The following is a 15,371-nucleotide window of genomic DNA, read 5'->3' as shown; positions in this document are numbered from 1 at the left end:
GAATTCCAGGAATTCTTTTATTTCTTTCTTAATTTCTCTTTTGACCCACTCGTTGTTTAGGAGTGTGTTGTTCAATCGACACGAGTTCATGTAGTGACTAGAGCTTCATCTAGTGTTGATTTTGAGCCTTGTTGTTTTATGGTCCGATAGAATGCATAGAATTATTTCAATATTTTTGTATTTGTTGAGGTTTGTTTTGTGGCCCAGTATGTGGTCAATTTTTGAAAAAGTTCCATGAGGTGCTGAGTAAAATGTGTATTCTTTGCTGTTTGGGCAGAATAATCGAACGATGTCTGTTAGGTCCATTTGGTGAATGGTATCATTTAATTCAGACATTTCTCTGTTTATTCTTTGTCCAGTTGACCTGTCTAATGGAGACAGTGGGATATTGAAGTCCCCTAATATTACTGAGTTGGGGTTAATCTGTGTCTTAAACTCTTGTAGTATTGTTTTTATGAATTTAGGTGCATCAGAATTTGGTGCATATATGTTAAGGATTGTAATATTTTCTTGGTTAACTGTTCCTTTGATCAGAATGAAGTGACCCTCCTTATCTTTTCTGATTAGTTTTACTTTGAAATCTATTTTGTCAGATATTAGAATTGCAACCCCTGCTTGTTTCTTAGTGCCGTTTGCTTGGAATATTCTTTTCCATCCTTTTACCTTAAGGTAGTTGCCTGTCCTTGAAGGTGAGATGGGTTTCTAGCAGACAGCAGAGAGATGGATTTTGTTTCTTAATCCATTCACTTAGCCTGTGTCTTTTGACAGGGGTATTCAGTCCATTGATGTTTGAGGTTATTATTGAAAGGTGTATATTGGTTGCTGTGATTTTGATTGCTGTTTATGTTCTCTGTGTAATTTTGTGTTTCCTAGATTATATCTTTGTTTATTTTCTTTTGTTGCCCCAAGGTATAGTTGTTTCTCTCTCTGTATTGCTTCAAGTATTCTTTGAAGGCCTGGTTTTGTGGACATGTATTCTTTCAGGCTATTCATGTCATGGAAGATTTTTCTTTCCCCCTCAACTATAATAGACATTTTTGCTGGGTATAGTGTTCTGGGCTGGCATCTACTGTCATGTAGAACTTGAACTACCTTGGTCCAGGCTCTTCTGGCTTTCATAGTTTGCATTGGTAAGTCAGTTGTAATTCTGATGGGCTTTTCTTTGTATGTGACTTATTGTTTTTCTTTTGCTGCTTTCAGTATTCTTTGTTCTGTACACTTAGTGTTTTTAGTGACTATGATATGTCATGGGGAGCTTCTTTTCTGATCCTGCCTATTTGGTGTTCTATGTGCTTCCTGTATTTGTATGGGGATGTCTTTCCTTAATTGCTGGAAATTCTCTTCTACAATCCTGTTTAAGATCCGAAATTAACCTGAAATTATCCTTCCTCTCTTCCTATGATCTGAAGATTTGGTCTTTTCATGGTGTCCCACATCTCTTGCATATTCCATTCCTGTGTTTTTAAAATTTTCCATACTCTTTGCTTGAATGTTCCGATTCTTCATCTTTATCCTCCAGTGTTGATACTCTGTTTTCCATTTCATTCATTCTAGAGGTGAGGCTTTCCCCTGTTGTTTCAAGTTGGCTTATTGAGTTTTTCACTTCCTTCTTTATTTCAGCCTGAGTATTCTTCAATATTTCTAGCTCTTTTCTGAATTCATTCAGAAGTTTATCCCTATCTTCCTTCAGCTCTATGATTACGTGTTCTTTAAATTCACTGAATTCTTTTATCATATTCATCATTGTTCTTTTGAGTTTTTCTAATATGAGAATTAAGCTGAAGTATACTGTTTGTATTATCGGGGTGCCTAGATCCTTTCTTTATTGATTATGTAAAGCTGGTTAGTACAGGGTTCAGGTTCTTTCAGGCTTATTTTGGAGGGAACTGATGATTTCAGATCAGCTATTGATGGGTGCCCACAGAAGCCCAATTCAGGCTCCAGTCAGGTACACTCAAGCTTTCTTCACCACATGGAGGCAGGTTCCAGGCTCTCTCAGGCAGTCCTGTGCATTGCCAACCCTATGCCAGAGGGAGGTCAGAGAGGGGCAGAACTCAGCACTCTCTGGCAGTCTGCTGAGATCCCAGCCTTAGCCTACCAAAGCCAGATCTGCCCTGGGGCCTTTGGAGGGGCCTCACAAAAATCCCAGGTAGGGGGATGGTATGGCGCAATTAGGAGAAGCTCACCACCACGTGGAGGCAGGATCTAGGGGCTGTGAAGCTCTCCCCTGGGTTCTCAGGCCCTCTGGTAGTTGGAGGCCAGAGGGAGGCCAGAACCCTGCTCTCTCTGGTGGTTTGCTGAGCTCCGAGCAGCTACCCAGATGGAGGAGGTCTGAGCCACCCTCTCAGGCTCATAAGTCTTTATTAAAATATCCATTTCATATCCTTTTACCAACCTTTTAACCTTTTTATTTCCTTTCTTAAAAACCATGAAGCATAATAACATTCACAAACAAATTTACTATTTGTTGTGAGAATTTACTAAGCAATTAATATTTACTCTTTTATGTATATAGAGATGAACAATTACCTCAAGTATAGTATAAAATTTGAGATGTCCTTGTAAGCCTTGAAGCAAGTTTTGAATGACTGTTTTTTTCTAAATGTTTAAAGATGTTTTCACATAGAATTGGCAGAGATATGGATCTTGACAAATCTCTTTGTTGACTTTAAAGAGAGAGTAGTAGTAAAATGTTTATTTTATTTAAAACATATGTAAAAGCACAGAGATAAATTGCATCCTGAGACAGAAGTAATCATCATTTAAATTTAACTTACATGTTTTTAGCACTAGGAACAAGGTTATAATTTAACAATTTTAGCTTACATAAGAACTTATAAGTCAATTTGATACCAAATAAATTATTATTATTTTAAAATAATTGTTTCTTCTTTTAAACTTAAAATAATTTATTGAGAATTTTATAAATGCATATAAAGTGTTTTGATCAAATCCATGCCCACTCCCTCCCCTCCAACTCCTCCCCTAGCTCCCCATCACTTTTTCCTGAACAACTTTGTGTATGATTCCTTTCCATTTTTTTTAAATGGGGCTTTTTGCTACTCTAACATTCCCCCCCTCTGAAGAGGTAACCCTAAAATCTTTTATGGATTAGATAAGAACTCTCAAATACTTTTGACATTTTTGTGCTTTGGAACAGAGTATGTTGCTAAGAGGCCCAAGGGTATTCTGATTTTTAGCCAAGAAACTGGCTACTTTAGGGTCTTTTTACCCTAATTGCCTAGCCAATTCCTACCTCCTTTTCTTATCAAACCATCCTCTGAAGAGGTTACCCAAATTGCTGATAGGGAATTGGGGCACAGACCGCTCTGGCTTCTTCCATGCTGAACAAGGATGCAGGGTGAGGCAATTGGGGTCTATCTAAAAGACTCCCAAATTGCATAACTCTTATCTGTAGGGGGAAAAGAAAGGCCTTGACTGGTGAATAGGAAATGTGAAGGAGAAGTAAAGGCAAGAGTAGTTAGCATAAGTTCTAGACAGGGAACCAGAAAAAAGTCAGAACAGGGCAAATTTCAAATGTTCATATCATAATTGGAATTTTTTGATGAGAGCTTCCAAAAGCATCCCTCTATTGCCTCCTCATTTTTATTTTGTCTGCCAAGACTGGACTCAAGAGTGATGGACTCAGGATTTGTTTTCAGACTCTTTGGTAGCTGTTGCAGTGGCTAGAATCAGTGTCAGTTCCCTCTCAAAGACTTCTAGATAGGGGGAGAAAATAAATTTCTCCATCATTTAGAACAACAGTGGGTTGTCTCCCTTAGCTACAGATGGGCACTACAGTATTGGAGACCAAGATTTGAAGTCTTACATCTGAGCAGCACTTTGTGATTGTAAACAAAATCATCAATGAGAAATTGTCTAACATTGTATATGGACTTAAGCCTCGTGTCTGGGAAGTGTAATCCCTTGAATTCTTAAAGAAATATACTGATCACTTTAATCTTTGGTTATACTTTCCTTTTGGGTGTTTAAGACCACACAGTTGGCCCAAATAAACCAATTCATTTTTACTCTTAAGGTCATTTCAGGATCTGTTTCTCAGGGGTCACATGGGCTTGGGAGGAGCTCCTGGCTCCTTTTTTTCACCAGTTCCATCTATGTGAAGAGCAGTCAGAGGTCCTGTTCGACCATGGCTGGCTTTACTTGGAAGCATGGAGGAAATGTTTCCTCTGAGTTGACCCTCCTCTTTGTAGATTGGACACTGGCTCAAGTCCATCTGGTGGGGTCTCCATGGCTTTCCTGAACAAGAGGACAGGTGACTCATCACAGTTACAGGATATTTTGAGAGATGCTCCATAGTCCCCTAGAATTTAGTTGACCTTGGAAAGCAAAGGGAAAAAACTGTCCTTTAAGTCCCTCTGATCAGATTAGTATAGGCCTCAAAGTATGGCTGTTAAACATCCAATAAGGTTAGTTCCACCAGTCTGGTACTTTTAATTACCATGTGCTATGTAGATAAAGCTTGGGCAAAAACCAAATGTTCTCAGATAAACCTTGACTGGACATATATTTTGTTCCTTAAACTTAAACTCTCTATGATCTTAGAAATTTTAAGATTATGTATATATTATTTTTATCTCATCCTTATATATCATTACAAACGTACACAGATCTTCATCACTTGCTTAGGCTTTCTCTTTTTTTCTATTTCGGAAAATATCTACATTTCCATATCCTTTTAACATCTTTTAAATTCTCATTTTCTCTTTTAATAATTATGAGACATAATAACATTAACAAATAAATTTTCCATTTGTTGTGAGAATTATTTTTCCTGGGGATACTAAGCAATGCTTATCACCCTTTTAAGGTTCTTGTATCAAACCAATGTTTAATTAAGGTTTTCCTGGAAAACCAATGAATTTACTGAGCTTACTTACAGAGATGACTGAGGGGTTGCTGACGTATATGAGTGACCTGAGTGTGTGCACACTGGAAGGCCTTTACCCAGCATGGAAGGACAGATCATTTTGTTAGATTGATTCTGTGAAATAATTCTTGGAGTATTTATGGCCTTAGTTTCTCTTTCTTTTCTTGGCCCTTTCTTTGCAGGAAGGACTCTGGGTTTTGTTGTTGTTTTGTTTTTATTTTTTGAGATAGGATCTCCTGTAGTCTAGGATGATGACTCACTCACTGAGGATGACCTTGAACTCTTGATTCTTATGCTTCTACCTCCCAAATGCTAGGATCACAAGTGTGAACCACCAGCTTGGTCAAGAATTCCATTTTGTATAATAAATTTTCAGAAAGGAATACTAAAATTCTAATTAAATTTATAAGATATTTGAAGGTTTTTAATGGTATTTTTCTTTTTTTGTGGGATAGCACAGGTCTCATACATGCTAAGCAAGTGTTTTCCTACTGAGCCACATCCCTGGCTCTTTGTCTTACTCTTTTTTTCCTCCTGTTTTGGAAAAAAAATTCATATCATGTTTATATCAAGTTCTTAATAGAAAGAAAGTTTTGTGGGAAGAAAATACCCCTCCCTCAAATTCTTTAGTTTTGGAAATCTTTAATAAATGTTAGACTTTTTTAGATATGGTGATTTATGTTGAATTTTTTTACATTTTTGTCTTTATCAATATTTTGATTTATTCATTTTTTACTTTATGTATTTGAATGTTTTGCTTGCATGTGTATAAGGGCACCATGTCATGCAATGCCTGCAGAGGCCAGAAGAGGGTTTTGGATCCCCTGAAACTGGAGTTTCAGACAGTTGTTAGCCATCATGTAGTGTTGGGACCTGAACCTGGGTCCTCTGCAAGAACAGCCAGTGAGCTTAACTTCTGAGCCTATCTTATCAAACTGAGACGAGCTTTTGTGACAATTCTGTTTTGTTTTATTTTGAGACAGGGTATCACTATGTAGCTCTGGCTGGCCTGAAACTCAACTATATAAACCAGGCTAGCATTGAACTCATAGAGATCTTCCTCTGCCTCTGAGTGCTGGGATTAAGGCCTGTGAAACTATGCATGGCCCAGTTCCTTAAAAAAAATTGTTTTGTTATGTGTGCTTGAGGCAGGGTCTCATTGTTTAATCTAGTCTGGCTTAGAATTCACTATCCTGCTTCAGTCTCTCTGTTGCTAGGATGGGGTTATAGGCCCAGGGCTACTATATAGTCAGTGAAAATTCTTCATTACAGTAACAAAATGTTACCTCTTTTATTTCATTATGGTGAATTTTCTTGTATTATCTAAGAGACCATTTAAAATTTTTTTAAAATCTTTTTGAGACAGGGTCACCTGTAGCCCCAGCTTGCCCAGAACTCACTATGTAGATCAGGCTGACCTTGAACTCTGAGAGATCCACCTGCTTCTGCCTCCCAAGTGCTAGGATTAAATGCCCGATCAGCATTTAAAATTTTTAGTATTAATTGGAAATATTTGATTTGAAATTTCTTTTTGTTTAGAGAGATACCTAAACACTTATCTGAAAATACTTAGGTAAATATTTCTATAATTACTTACCAAATTTAAGACTTAACTTTCAGTTTTTATGAAGTTATGAATTGAAGTAAATGTTTGATTTAATTTTTGATGACTAGGTGCCACTTAATGGACAAGTATATGAGCTATTAATTGTTTTCATGGACTGGATATCAGACTATCACCTTAGCAAAGTGAAACATGAAGAGTCTGGTATGGATGGTGAAAAGCCACTGTTGAGATCTTCTCAGAGAAATGAAATTCAAGAGAAGTGTGTAAAGGTTTGTCCTCAAAGATTTGTTTTTATTTTATGTGTATGAGTCTTACCTCTGTGTGTGTGTGTGTGTGTGTGTGTGTGTGTGTGTGTGTGTGTGTGTCTTCATGCACACCTGTGCCCATGGAGGCCAGAAGAGGGTATTTGACCCCCTGGAACTGGACATACAGACAGTCATGAGCCTCGTGTGTACTGGAAACCGAATGTAAGTCTTCTGTAAGCACAGTAAGTGTCTTTAACCAATGAGCCTTTTCTCTCGCCCCCCCCCAAGGTTTGTTCTTTAAATATAAAATATATAATTCAGTAGACATGAAGATTAAGTAAGGAAAAGCTTCTGGCATTTTTATAATTGAAAAAAAATTGAAAATATTTTTGCTTTGTGAAACAGGTCATACTATGTAGTGCAGAATGCTGTTAAACTTAGGATTCCCTGGCCTTTCCCTCCCCATTGCTGGGATTATAAATTTGTGCTGCCACACCTGACTCAAAAGCATTTTGATAGAAAATTGATTATACCAACAGTTTAAAAATGATTCATTTCAGACCAAGTTAAGATTAATTCATACTGACATTTTAATTTTAATATTTGATGTTTTGGCCATTTGTAACCTTTTGTATTCCTGTCCCTCTGTTAACATTAGGGATCTTCATTAATGAGAATTGAGAGATTCATTAGTGTCATCTTCATTACCCCTGTTCTATGTTCTGTGCACCTTAGGTATAGAGGTTGCATTGTAGATGTGTAGCTTAGGCCTAGGCAATTCATAGACAATGTTCTGTGTGTTATCAGTTGTTGTATGTGGTAATAGTCTCTGACGGGTGCAAAATAAGCTTCTTTGATGAGTGGTGACTGGAATATTTGTCTGTAAATATAAGGATACATATTTTGCATATAGCAAGAAATTACATTAGTCTAGGAATGTGACAGTCTAAGAGTTTTCTCTAAGAGCTATGATCTCTCCAGCCATGTATATTTGGTTATGTTTATAGTACCACAGTTTAGTTTCCTCCCATTTAGTACATGGACAGGACTCCTATATTAAACTTCACCCACCCAGGGCTCAGGGACCATTGTGGAAGAGGGAGCAGAAAGATTGTTAGAGCCAGGGAGGAGGTGCATGACCATATGGAAAGAGGATATGATTCTATGTGTCAGCATACAAAAGTCCCATGCAACTCAGACAGACAAAAACCTGGCATAGAACTGGGGAAGTGATCAGCAGACCCCAGTCTTAGCTGTGGAAACATTGCCCGCTGATTACTGCTTGGTGAGGAATTGCTGATCTTTCTGAAACAAGAGATTCTAAATAGGCTGACTAGATCTCAGTGGATGGACTTGTACAGGGGAGCGTCTGGGGACAGTGACTTGACACATTAGGCCTTAATATGGATGACAGTATATGGGTTCCAGTGGGGGCGCTGTGGGAGGGTGCCTGTGGGGACGGGGTATAAAGATGATTAAGATTCTTTGAGAATATTCTGTATAAAAAATACACAAAAATTCAATAAAAACAATTTTTTTTAAAAGTAGAGATAGATCTTTAAAAGTAAAGAACATAACCGATTGGAGTTGTTTTTTTTTTTTTTGTCTTTTGGGATAAAGGGGTAAAAAAGTCATCTTTGAGGGCTCTCTATCAAAGGGTAATTTCAGTTTGGTTTTTTTTTGGGGGGGGTCTTTTTGAGATAGGGTCTCCCAGTAACCCTAGCTGACCTGGAACTCACTATGTAGACCAGGTTGGCCTTGAACTTAACAGAGATCCTCCTGCCTCTGCCTTCCAAGTGCTGGGACTAAAGGCATGTGCCACCATGCCCGGCTTAAAGGGCAATTTCTTAATGTTAATATTGGTACTAACTGGTATGAAGAAAGGACAGTTTTTTATTTTTTTAAAAAATAGTGTACATTTAACTAGTTTAAACAGAGTAAATATACATTGTTCTTATTTTTAGCAATAATTTTATGATTATTAAGTATAGTTTAAGGTTTTATTTGAGTAATTTATGTGCATTTTTTACTCCTAACTAAAAAGCTTCTTCTAAATATCTTTTGTACTAGGTAGAATAATGGGTACAAAGATACCCCCATTCTATCTTTGGAAGCTGTCAGTATGTTATGGTACATGGCAGAAAGGAGTTAAAATCGTCAGTTAACTATTCTTAAAACTGGGAGATTTGAGTCCAACACACTTGAGTCTTTAAACAAGAAGGAGTCAGAAGAGGAGGTTGGATGCACAACCCATCATTCCTGGCATTGAAGATGGACCAAAGAGGGCCATGAACAATGGAAAGTAGACAGCTTCATGAAGTTGGAAATTGCCCTCAGCTTAGCCAGGAATGATAGGGGGATCGGTTCTAGAATTGCAGAGAACTGACTCCTTCTTGAAACTTGACTGAGTAAGGAAATGGATCCTCCCCTAAACTCTAGAAACATGCACAGATTTTGACTAGCTGACACCTACATCAGAGTACTGGCCTACAGAACTATAACATAAGTGTGTTGTTTAAACACTGCTTATAATATAATAAATATAATTGTATAGCAATAATAAACTTATTTAGAATTTATAGCACCATTATAAACTATTCCTCTGTAGGAAGTTTAAAGTCAGCCTGGAATACATGAAACTGTCTCAAAAATGAAATAGTAAAAAAAATGAAATCTGTTTATGTGAAACAGATTATGTGAAAATCTATTTTTACATTGACTTAGTGACATTTATCTCACATGGCTCAGATTCATTCTATCTTTAAATAAAGATAAATTCTATATTGTACTTAATTGGAATTTATAGTTTTTTGCTGAGGCTAGATTCTTTTCATTAAAATACTGTTTTCAGGGACTGCAGAGATGGCTCAGCAGTTAAGAGCACTACTGGCTGCTCTCCCAGAGGACCCAGGGTTTGGTTCTTAGCACCCACATGGCAGCTAATAACCATCTGTAACTCCAGTTTCAGGGCATCTGACGCCCTCTTTTGAGGGCATTGCACACATGTGGTGCACTTACATACATTCAAGCAAAACACACATATACATAAAATAAAAATACCACTAGAGCCAAGCCAATCTGGCTGTCCATGCACTGGCAGACTTTGTGGTCAGGTATCTGCCAAATCTGGCCACTCATACCTGTGGGGCAGAGCTGTGCCAGACTGCCCACCCAAACACCCTACTGGTACCCATGGTTGGTCAGCCATAATCACCACCCAGTGGCTGTCAAGACCTATCTGCAGTTTTCAACAACATTAGAAACCAGAGAAGGCTACAGATTGCAGAAAATAAACTAGAGGACATTGGTGTAAAGCTCTTCTGTGAAGCTGTGAAATTTCCCAGCTGCCACTCAGAATCTTGGCTCAGAGGCCTGTAAGCTAATTGCTGCCTGCTATGAGGACCTAGCTTCTTTTACTAACAGCAAAACCCTGAGGGGAATCAGCCTATTGCAGAACACCTTGGAACACAGTGGGGTCATTGTGCTGAGTGAGGACTAGAAACAGCCAAACTATAACCTGCATGCAAGAGCTGCAATCAACTAACTTTGATGAAGAAAACCTAGCGTTCCTACCACTGAGAAAAAGAGAAATCTCTACTTGACATTCCTAGGTAGTGTGTAAGAGAAACAGAACTAAAGAGTGAAAATCCCATTCCAAGAAACCTGGACATATCCAGACCCAGAACCACATACAAAGGAAAAGGAGTGGGCCCTTACATTGGCACACCAGAGTGTAAGAATCATAGATCACTGTCAGTCTAATGAGAGATGATTTCTCTGGCATCCAGCTCAGATATATAAGATGAATGGGGTTTTTCATACAAAAATAGAAGACATAAGGTCAGATTTGGGCTCAATGGGGGGTGATGATGGGTTGAAGGTGGAGATGGAGGATGTCTGAATATAATCAAAATTCATTTTATGAAATTCTTAAATCATTAAATTTTCTCTTAAATAAAATAAAAATAGAAAGTAAATAATTAAAAAAAAATACTAGGCTGGGCGTGGTGGTGCACAGCTGTAGTCCCAGCACTCGGGAGGCAGAGGCCGGTGAATCTCCATGAGTTCAAGGCCAGCCTGGTCTATATAGTGAGTTCCAGGCCAGCTGGGGCTACAGGGAGACCCTGTTTCAAAAAGACAAAAAATAAATAGAATTAAAAACTGGTTTTGCTTTACTAGCCTATTAATAAAATGGATTGATCTTAAAGTTTATGAATAATCAATAGAATAAGAAAATAGTAAATAGTATCAATTAGGGATTTGAATATTTGTGGCCAGTGCAAGTATTCACATCTTTTCAAAAGATGTACAATTTATAAATTTAAATAATGCAACCCTTTTTTGAAGCTTGTTTTTGGTATATGAATAAGCTTTGAACTATATGACACTTTGTAGTGTGTTAGTTTTGTTTGTGCTGCTGTGACAGACCATGACCAAAGGCAATATGTGGAGGAAAGGGTGTATTTCATGTTACACTTCTAGGTAATGGTCCATCATCGAGAGAAGGAAGGGCTGGAACTCAAGGCAGAATCTATGGAGGAGCACTTGCTGGCTTGCTACATTGCTCACTCTCTCCCTCATGCTTAGCTAGCTTTTTTTATATGGCTTAGGACCACCTGTCTGAAGAATGGTGCTGCCCACAGTAGCCTAGGCCCTCTTGCATCAATTAAGACAATCCCTCACAGACACTTGAGGCTTCTCTCCTCAGATGACTTGAGGCTATGTCAAGTTGACATTTAAGGTTTAGCAGGATAGGTAGATATTAAATTTATTCCAAGGATACTAGAATTGCTCAAATAATTTGGAAAAACTAGAAATGACCCTTGGAAACTTCTGGAGCATTTTGTTGTATATTTTATCACAGTTGGTACCTGTTACCATTTAAGGCTATGTTCAACATTTAAAAACAAAAAACCCATTCAATTAGAGACTAAATCTGGTACATTTGTTACGATCAGACTGGGTATACCTTATGTATTAGTTACTTTTGGTCACTGTATAAAACACCATTACCAAAAGAGACTCATGGAAGAGGAGTTTACTTTGGCTTATGTTTCTGGAAAGAGAGTGTCCATGAAGGGGGAAGGGAAGCAGCCAGAGCAGGAAGTTGAGAGATCACGTCTTTAATTGCAAACAAAATGCAGAGAGGGCAAACTGGAAGTGGGACACGGCTGTGAACTCTGAAAGCCCACCCCTAGTGACATACTTCCTCCAGCAGGGCCACACCTTGTAAAGGGCTATAATTTCCCCAAATAGCGTTACCAACTGGGGACCAAGTGTTCAAATACTTGAGTCTATGGGAGACATTGTTTATTCAAACCACTATACCTTCTGTGTTTCAAAAATAAATGAGTAGAATAGTTTTAAAGAACTTGAAGGGGGAAAACCCCCATTATAGTGCAATATGAAGTAGTATCTCCTAAGACTAAATATGTTACAAAAATGGAAATAATTTGCAAAACATGGAAGAGACTAAAGAACTCGCAGGAAACCATCATGTCACCAATTACATGTATTGTGTATTGTGGAAGTCTTAGGAAGAGAGGAGGGACAGTGGGGTTTTTTTTTGTTTTGTTTTGTTTTGTTTTGTTTTGTTCTAAATAGTGGCTGAGAACTTCCCAGATGTTTTTACTGAGAAAGTAGACATACAAATTCATGAAGTCTAAGGAATTCCCGACAAAGATGAACCCCAAAGAAACTAACACAAAGATTAACATATTGGCAAAAATCAAGGACAAAAAAGATCTTGAAAGCAGCAAGAGAAAAACAACTTGCCACTCACAAAGGAGCTTCTGTAAGCATGTGAGCAGGTCTTTCAGTAGAATCCTTGCAGGTCAACAGGCAGTTGGATGGCAGAGCATGGAAATGAGGACTGTACCCAGCAAACCTTTTTGGAAAGGTTAATTTTTGGAAAAATTAAGACTTTCTCAGATAAACAAAGGCTGGGGGAACTCACTAACCACTAGTCCTGTCCTGGAGATACTAAAGGGAGCCCTTCAGGGACTACCAACATGAAGATAACTACATAGACAAATTCAATAAATAGCTATGTTAGCTATGTTGTAATTTTGATGTAAAACATAGTCTGAAAACCATAAAATACGGTTAAAAGAAATTTAAAAGATCTAAATAATAGGCATTCATATCCTGACAGACCTAGTTTTCTTAAAGATATCAGTTCCCTACCCCTAGATAATATGCATATTCAGTGCATTATCAAAATTTCAACTGACTTCTTTGCAGAAATTGTTAAACCAATCCTAAAAGTCATTTAGTTCATATTTTGGAAAATTGCAGCTTTTTCCATATATCTAAATATGCTGTGCCTTTGTTTTCCATCATTATGTTCTTAGCTTTTGCCTATGATGACAGAGCAGCTGCAGTGGATGCCATTTGTGAATGCCAAACTTCATGAGCCTTTTATAAAGTTTATATATTGGTCCCTAAGGCAGCTTGATGCTGGAGCACAGGTAAGTGACTCACTGGAATCTGTCTTCAACTAATATTTCATTTAGTGCTAGTGCTCTTGATCTTGTTCACAGAAAAGTAAACAAAAAGTGTATGTGTGTATGTGTGTACTAAGTCCTCTTTCTGTTTGGGAGTAATCTCTCTAAAATAGCCTCCTGAGATTTTGATCAAAATTGCATTAAACCTGTATATCAATTTCAGAAGGATTGACATCTTATGTGTTGAGTCTTTCAACTCAGGAATATAACCTTTCCATTCAGCGCTGTTTTTCATCAGTGTTGCAAGTTTTTGTTTGTTTTGATTTCTTTTTTTTAGTAAAATTCAAGTGCAATATTCTTTTGAAATTTTCAACTATTTGTTTCTTAGTGATTTTTATCTTTTAGATTTTGTTGTCCATGTGTTTGTGTTGATAGTATGTGGGAATATAAATGATTTTTCTGCTTATTTTTGTGTCCTATGACCATGACATTATCATTCCAGGAGTTTCTTAAAGAGTCCTTGGGAAACCCTTTAATGATATTTTTACTTCAACTTAGCTTTGGAGCCTAATCAACCTTTTTTTTTTTTTTTTTTTTTTTTTTTTTTTTTTGTATGTTGAACCTTGTCTAGTTATATATCAAAGTACTACTTGGCTTATACAAATTGAAATTATCTTTTACATTTATTGGGTAGATGGTATGAATTCTTTAAATATTTGGTAGAATTCTCTTGTGAAAATATCTTGACCCAGGGATTTGTTTGAGGGAAGTTTTAACTTATGAAATCAGTTTTCTTAATAGTTATGGAATTATTCTAATTTTTATAATTTATTGTAGCTTTTTGAGGAACTGAACCATTTTGTCTAGTTGTCAAATTTATGTGTAGAACATTTGGAATGTAAAGGTAAAATGAAAACATAGGTACAGCATATTTAGAGATCTGAAATCAGTTACCACAATGTTCCAGTATATTTTCAGGGTCTATAAGATTAGCTCTGTTACATCATTGATAGTTGTTGATAGGGCTAATTTGTGCTTTTTTTTTTTTTCCACCTTGTCTTTTCCTAAAAATCTGTGCTTTTTATTCATCTTTTAAAGGATCATCTATTTGTTTCTTTGACTTTCTCCATTTTTCTGTTTTCACTTTAGTTGATTTCTTCTATCTTTATTATTTCCTTATTTCCACTTGGTTTGACTTTATTTTGCCATTCCTGTTTTAGGTTACTGAGATATAAATTTAATTATTGATTTGAAACTTCTTTCTTTTTTGTGTGTGCAGGGATGAGTTTACCTTAAGAAAGTCTTATGTAGCCCAGGCTGTCCTTGAATTCACAAGCATTCTGCCTCAGTCTCCTGAGTGCTGGGATTACAGTGTATGCCACTGTGGCAGCTACTTTTCCCTTTTGTGTTTGTGTATGTGTGTGTGAAGGCATGCTTCAAGTGTCCTGCTCTGTTACTTTCTGCTTGTTCTCTTGAGACAGTCTCTACTGAATCTGGAGCTAGCCTGGCAGCCAGCAAACCCTATGGATCCTTCTGTTCTGTCCTTACAGACAGGTTTGTGGCTGTGCCTAGCTTTTTATGTGGGTTCTAGGGATTCAAACTCAAGTTCTCTTGCTTGTTCAGCAAATGCTTTTCCTGTGAGCCATCTCTGCAGCCACTTACTCTTTTCTTACGTGTAAATTTAATGTTTTCTTGTTCTAGTTAGGTCAAACGTTTCTGTGGTTTATTTGTGGTGTGTGTGTGTGTGTGTGTGTGTGTGTGTGTGTGTGTACACACATATAGAGGCCAGAGGTCACATATCTTCCCCAGTCACTCCACATCATCATCATCATCATCACCATCATCATCATCATCATCATTATTATTATTATTATTATTATTATTAGAGACAGGGTCTCACTATGAAGCCCTGGCTAGTGTGGAACTTGCTATGTAGACCAGGCTGTCCTCAAACTGATAGGTATCTGCTTGACTCTGCCTCCCAGCTGTTGCAGTTAAAAGCATGTGCCACCATACCTGGCTCTTATTATTATTATTATTTTTTTAATATATGTGTGCACATGAAGTGTATGTGAGGGCGTATGTGCCACAGAGTATATGTGGAGATCAGAAGACAACTTTGTTGAGTTTATTCTTTTGTTCCAAATTTAATGTAGATTCTGGGGATCAAACTCAGGTTGTCAGGCTTATGCAACAATCACCTTTACTCTCTAAGGCATCTT

At 37.4% G+C, this 15,371-nt stretch overlaps 1 protein-coding gene across 7 annotated transcripts in view; it reads left to right on the top strand.

Annotated features, from left to right (window-relative positions):
- Window positions 1-15,371, top strand: part of Ccdc138 (coiled-coil domain containing 138) — a 138,843-nt gene that overhangs the window by 56,286 nt on the left and 67,186 nt on the right. For all 7 annotated transcript variants that reach the window (XM_029570651.1, XM_017801785.2, XM_017801784.2 and 4 more), the window contains 2 exons: window positions 6,566-6,727; window positions 13,057-13,173. In XM_029570651.1, coding sequence (XP_029426511.1) covers window positions 6,566-6,727; window positions 13,057-13,173 — 279 coding nt within the window. The remainder of the gene's footprint in view (window positions 1-6,565; window positions 6,728-13,056; window positions 13,174-15,371) is intronic.

This window comes from Nannospalax galili, unplaced genomic scaffold (assembly GCF_000622305.1).
Source record: "Nannospalax galili isolate Female #2095 unplaced genomic scaffold, S.galili_v1.0 scaffold323, whole genome shotgun sequence".
Taxonomy (NCBI): domain Eukaryota; kingdom Metazoa; phylum Chordata; class Mammalia; order Rodentia; family Spalacidae; genus Nannospalax; species Nannospalax galili.
This window is presented reverse-complemented; position numbering and strand designations above follow the sequence as displayed.